The 5,608-nt window shown below is 34.3% G+C and overlaps 1 protein-coding gene across 2 annotated transcripts; it reads right to left on the minus strand.

Moving 5' to 3' along the window:
- Positions 1–1,773: 1,773 nt before the first annotated feature.
- On the minus strand, positions 1,774–4,061 carry LOC108360842 (uncharacterized). 2 transcript variants are annotated; one of them, XR_001847192.1, is made up of 2 exons: positions 2,410–4,061; positions 1,774–2,327 (listed from the first exon to the last, which is right to left on the minus strand). XR_001847192.1 is itself a non-coding variant. In XM_017613286.1 (2 exons), exons 1-2 carry the CDS (start codon positions 2,837–2,839, stop codon positions 2,011–2,013), a joined length of 747 nt encoding a protein of 248 aa, XP_017468775.1. In that variant the 5' UTR covers positions 2,840–2,924; the 3' UTR covers positions 1,774–2,010. The 2 variants fall into 2 exon arrangements, 1 of the variants encoding a protein (XP_017468775.1); XM_017613286.1 differs by having other exon boundaries at positions 2,410–2,924.
- Positions 4,062–5,608: the final 1,547 nt, after the last annotated feature.

Below are 5,608 nucleotides of genomic sequence, written 5' to 3' on the forward strand. Positions count from 1 at the left end.
TTAGCCCATTCAATTTTAGTATAACAAAGTGCAAGTTTGAGGTAGCTAGGACTTACCATTGATATTTAGCAATTTTTTTTTGTTGTTTGGTAAGTCCTAGCTTCCTCACACTTGCACTTCATTATACTAAAATTGAATGGGCTAAAAAACTTTTTCTAGAGAGCGTAAATAGAAAGTGAATTATTTTAATGAAATTTTGCAGAATTTTCTTAAATTTTGCACAAGGTTTGGAACTCTGATTTTTGGGGATTTTGTTGTAGAATTGACCATATTTTTATAAAAAATTGCCGAAAACGAAAATATTTAAAAAATAGTTGCACGTATTGTAATAAATTCGTTGTACCTAAACTTTATTGACTGACTGTATTAAGGTAGCTGTGGTGGATTGCATAAAAAAACTTAATTTGTCTTTTCTTAAAAAAAAGGTAGCTCTGGTGGCTTGCATTTTTAAATAAATTTAGTGAGAAAGTGGTAATTATTTTGACACTTTTTTTTTAAATGCCTCTTTTTCTGCAACTGCATTGCCTTTCTCAATTGTCCTTCAGGATTTTGGCCTTTGTTTATGGAATCACTAAGTATAATGATTATTAAGCAACTCAAAAACTATACCAGCGTGATTACCGACGTATCCTTTTGAGAGGTAGCCGCACCCTTATAAGAGGAATAAGACCCAAACTTTTCAGGTCAAAATTTCAGTAGGTTGCGTCTGTATGGCCTTTTCAATTTTATAAATTATCATTATTTTTAAGTGGAAAAATAAAACTCAAAATTAATGATAATCTTTGCGCTAAAAAATAAAATTATAAAATAGTCATTATTTGTAATCCCAAAAATAAAAATCAAATAATAATTATTTACGTTTGAGCGAAAAAATAAATATCAATAATAATTCATAAAATAATGATTAAATGCTGATTTAAATTATTTTACTCATAATGATTACCTTCCCTGCTTTTAAAATTTAAAATAAAATAGTTTAGTGAAAGTACCACATTTCACTGCTTTTGGACTGGTGCGGAACTAGTTACTATCGGACTGGTTCGTTTTTGGCGATAAAGAACTAGTACTGAACTAGTAATCTGGTTCACTAGTTCGTGTTTTCCCTACAGGGCGTCTACGATCGGGAAAACTGAAAATCTACTACGCAACTCGATACCGGCGAATTACTTAGATTTGCTCGGGACTATGCAAGGCTTATTACATATGCATTTCCTTTAAATAAAATCATGAGTGAATCAATTTTGAAGTGCCCTACAAATTAGTAATACCAAAATAAAGCATTAAGTTGTTATACTACCAAGTAGAGATGGGCACGGGCCGGAATATTTGCTGTCAGCACGAACTCGTGCGTGCATGGGCGTTCAGTAAAATTTCATAAAAGCACGAATAAGCACGAAAAATCCCGTTGCCAATACTACAAATTTAGATAAGCTGTTGTTTTTATACATTTTATTTAGCACATACATAAGCACTTGCGGTTGAACCGATTCAGCGAAGCTCCGCACCATGTGAAGAAATAATGAAATTGTTTATTCTTTTGGGTGGGAGGCCAAGTTAAACACACCATAATCATTCTCTCACCTATTGTACGATAGTAATATTCAGCCACTATACACTGCAGGGCATGGAATTAGTCCCAAAGGAATCAAATCGTACAAATATGACGAAAATAGTAAGGAAAATGTAAATCATATATGTAGTAGCAACAAATTTATATATATATATATATATATTAGGGTGTCCCTTATATGACAAAAAAATTTTTTTTTTTAAATTTCGCAATGCATACCCTCTAATTTTTTTAGTAATGTTATAACATATTTAAATACTAAATTAAATGTTTCTAGCATAATTGCAACTAGTGCCGACCGAGCTTCAAAGTTTAGTAAAAAACGTGTTTTGTCCTGATATTTGAATCTGCTATGCTAAATGCAACAAATTAAGTGAATAAAAGTAAAAATTAAATTAGAAACACATAAATCTTTAATTAAAAACATAAGGTAATAACAATCAGTCAGGATAACTTCTCTTTAGGGTTTTTTTTTTACAGTCCGGATACAATTTCCTATGTTCCTGGACACAGCGCAGCAAGAACTGCTTTTGTTCTTCTTCGGCCGTGATAAGTCCGTTAAAATCTTGCATTAATTTAACAGCCCTTTCAGCAGTATCATTTACAACACTTAAATAGCTTATTCTTCTCTTAGCTTCCAGAAAACCAGCATTATTACTCCAAGAAGATACATCTTCCTTTAGAAAACTGTCATCGATCTGCAGTCGTGAAAAAAATTGTTTGCTCTTTTCCGATACGAAATCATCCAGTGTTTTGTCTGAAAATAAAAGAAAATGTCAAATAACAAACAAAAAATCAACAAAAATTTAAAAATGCCACAAAAAGTAAATTAAACGTACCAAACAACTTTTGAGTCAGTTCTCCCTTCGACGGGTCATAGCGTTTGCTTAAATCTGAGAATTTGTTCCTGTTAAAGTTGGCAATCATTTTCTTCTTAGTTTGGTTATCAACTTCATCATCAAACAGTGATAGAATGACTGTCTCTTCACATAAATACCACAAGTGATGGCTAAACTTGCTTATAGAAGCTTTAGAAATTGTTGCGTCAACTTTTTCGTACTCCTTTAACATTTTCAAGAAGCGCAAATCTTGGTAAGGTGCTTTGGTCGCCACTGTGCATTGGAGCCAAGGTTTAACGTATATTATCACGACAAATAAGCAAACATCTTGTAGAGCCGTCTTGTCATTCGCAGTCATTCTGCATTGTGACTGAAGCAAACATATTTTTAAAGAATAAATCGCTCTCGCCATCCAGCGTGCCTGGTGCATAGCTCCGGGGGGCCTTAGTTTTAATTTTCTCTCTGTGTCTCCTCCCAAATATATTAAGCACAGTTCGACCAATTCGCGGTAGTCATCTCTTTGAAGTCACATTTTATTGCTTCTGCCCTTGATTTTCTAGTTTCAGTACGAATTCGCTGAATCGATGATTTGTTAATAGGGAAATCATCGCTGCTCAGACCGAGCGCTTCTACCACCGCATTAAGAATGTAAACAGAGTCTCTAATGCTTAACTGGCATCGATCTAAAGCTGCAACTAGTTTAGGTGTTATGAGATTCTTTCTACCTCTTTTTGAACTTTGTATATGGCAGGGAACGTCCGAAAAGCTAAGTTCAGAATTCAATATCTGTTCTTCGTCTGAATCTTCTAGACTTTCTAAGTTATTTGTGGTGGAAGTAGATGCGACAGCTAGTGTTTGTCTTTGTCTTACAATCCTTTCCTCTTCTTCCAATCGTCGTTGTCTGGATCTTTCTTCTTTTTCCGCCAATTTTTTATCTACACCACCTAAGCATCCCGGTCGACCTGGTTCTCTCTGTTTCATTAAAAATAATTTATCCTCCTCTATTTTAATTTTTTCAAGAGCATCAGCATGTGCAATATCAAACAAGTTATCAAGATCAATTTTGAATTTTTGCTCACGGCTCTTGAACGTAACATGAGTTTTCTTACAATTTTTTTGAAATTCTCTCCAAACATGATATAAATCAACAAGTTTCTTCACACAGTTAGGAAGTGCCCTTGTTGGAATTCTTGCTTTTTCCCAATATATGATGCACTCCCTAATCACAAGATTTGCACTTTCACTAACAGTCAGTTTAACCTCACGAATGTTGTAAAATAGAACTGAAAGAACTTGTCGATTAGATGGCAATTTTGCACCATTTATTTGATAGCTAGGCAATCCGATAAGGAAAATATGTTGTTTGTCACTCCGTAATTCCACCGACATGTTTACGCACTAAACAATGAGGCACTAATAATCTCAAAAATCACGCATGAAACGACAAATTTTAATAAAACATGTAGGTAGCTACAAGTCACAGCGTAGTACTTGAACAACTTGTATAGACAAGCTTCAATCGTAAGTCGGCACGGGTTATTGTTTATGAATCAAACTGATATTTTTTTCTAGACAGTATAGGGTTATTACAAAACTTTTAAGAGGGTATGCGTGAAAAAATATCAAACTTGAAATTTAAGGGACACCCTAATATATATATATGTATGTACAACTCGCCACCCAACTGTAATATATGTATGTTGGTACAAAAGTACAAGTATTCGGAAAATACCAACAAATTAAATAAAAAATAAAACTTGGGCTTTCCGACCCAAGTTAATATACGCAAATACCACAATGTGGATCGGAATCTCGGCCTTTCCGACCACCGTCAAAAAATTAAAAGCGCTATGGAGCGGAAACCAGGCCTTTCCGCCCGCAGCCTATATATCAACCATAAATCTTATCAAAGAAGGCATCGAGGTAGACTCGGCCTCACCAGCTATCGACTGCCTCAAATTATTCCAACTATGTGCAATGAAATGATCAACCACACCTTTTTTCCGTTTTTTTTCATTTCTTCCCCGTAGCTAGAATTTGGAACGAGGACCAAAGAACTGGCGGATCAGACCCCTGGACGAAGACCAGTCTGCGGCAAAATTTTTAATTTTCACGAACATAATTCACAATGTAAATTACTGCAAATGTAGGTATTGTGGCTGAATCATCTTTGAGACTAAAAGTATGTTCACATATCAATATTATCACAATCAAAGCTCGTTTTCTAATCACCCCGTTTACACAGGCAAATATCAGATCATTAACTGTCAAATTTGTTAGGCTTGTTATTCTCACATCTCAAGTCAAAGTTATGTTTCTTCTCTGTGCCACCGTGATCACGTTTTTCTGCTATAACAAGCAATATAAATATATTTTAACTTAACATTTTATTAAAAATACCTTTACAAACCTCTTTTCCTTGCTTGCGTCCATGTTTGTTTACTTTTACATTTGGAATTCCTCCTCTTTTTCGCAAAAACAATCGATAAAACTAGGACGCACACCGAAAAGTTATCGGTTAAATCTGAGATTATTTTATAATTACAGATTAACAAGGGACGAATTTTATATGGCTAATCTCTTGTTCTAATTACAGATTAAGGTGTTAAGCTCGAAAATGAGGATAATCTACTTATATGTGAACCTAGTATTAGCTTATCGCAAGAGGGCCGGTAAGTTTAGGCCTCCATGCTAAAATAAATTCGTAAATTGAATTATAGAGTGTAACCACCCTAATGTAAAATCAACAGATGCACACACACATACATTCGTATGTGAAACAAAACGAAAAGAAAAGCTGCACATTTCCTGTCAGTGCACTTTCGTTCAATTTCCCCTGAAAACGGAACTCTTCAAACCGTTTTGAGGGTTGGACTTTTTGATCATTGACATTCTATTGGATTTTGATCACTATCGAGCAAGGACGTTCAGCCACCAAGGTAATATTGTATTTTTGAAAAAGAAGATATCTCAATAAAACGGCACACCAATAATTTTATGATATACTAAAACTTGATTGCTTTTGTTTTCTTATTTTTCCAATAAAAAACACTGGTGCGATGTTGGGGTTATATCCACCAAGTCGCCAAGGTTTTACAGCCCGGAAGATTGCCCATGTAACACTAAAATAGGAACGATCCACAATAACTATAAAATTTTTGTTTAAATTCATTCATATTGCTAGATTTAACATCATTTT

This window comes from Rhagoletis zephyria, unplaced genomic scaffold (assembly GCF_001687245.7).
Source record: "Rhagoletis zephyria isolate East Lansing unplaced genomic scaffold, Rhagoletis_zephyria_1.1 Rzeph_scaffold_00639, whole genome shotgun sequence".
Taxonomy (NCBI): domain Eukaryota; kingdom Metazoa; phylum Arthropoda; class Insecta; order Diptera; family Tephritidae; genus Rhagoletis; species Rhagoletis zephyria.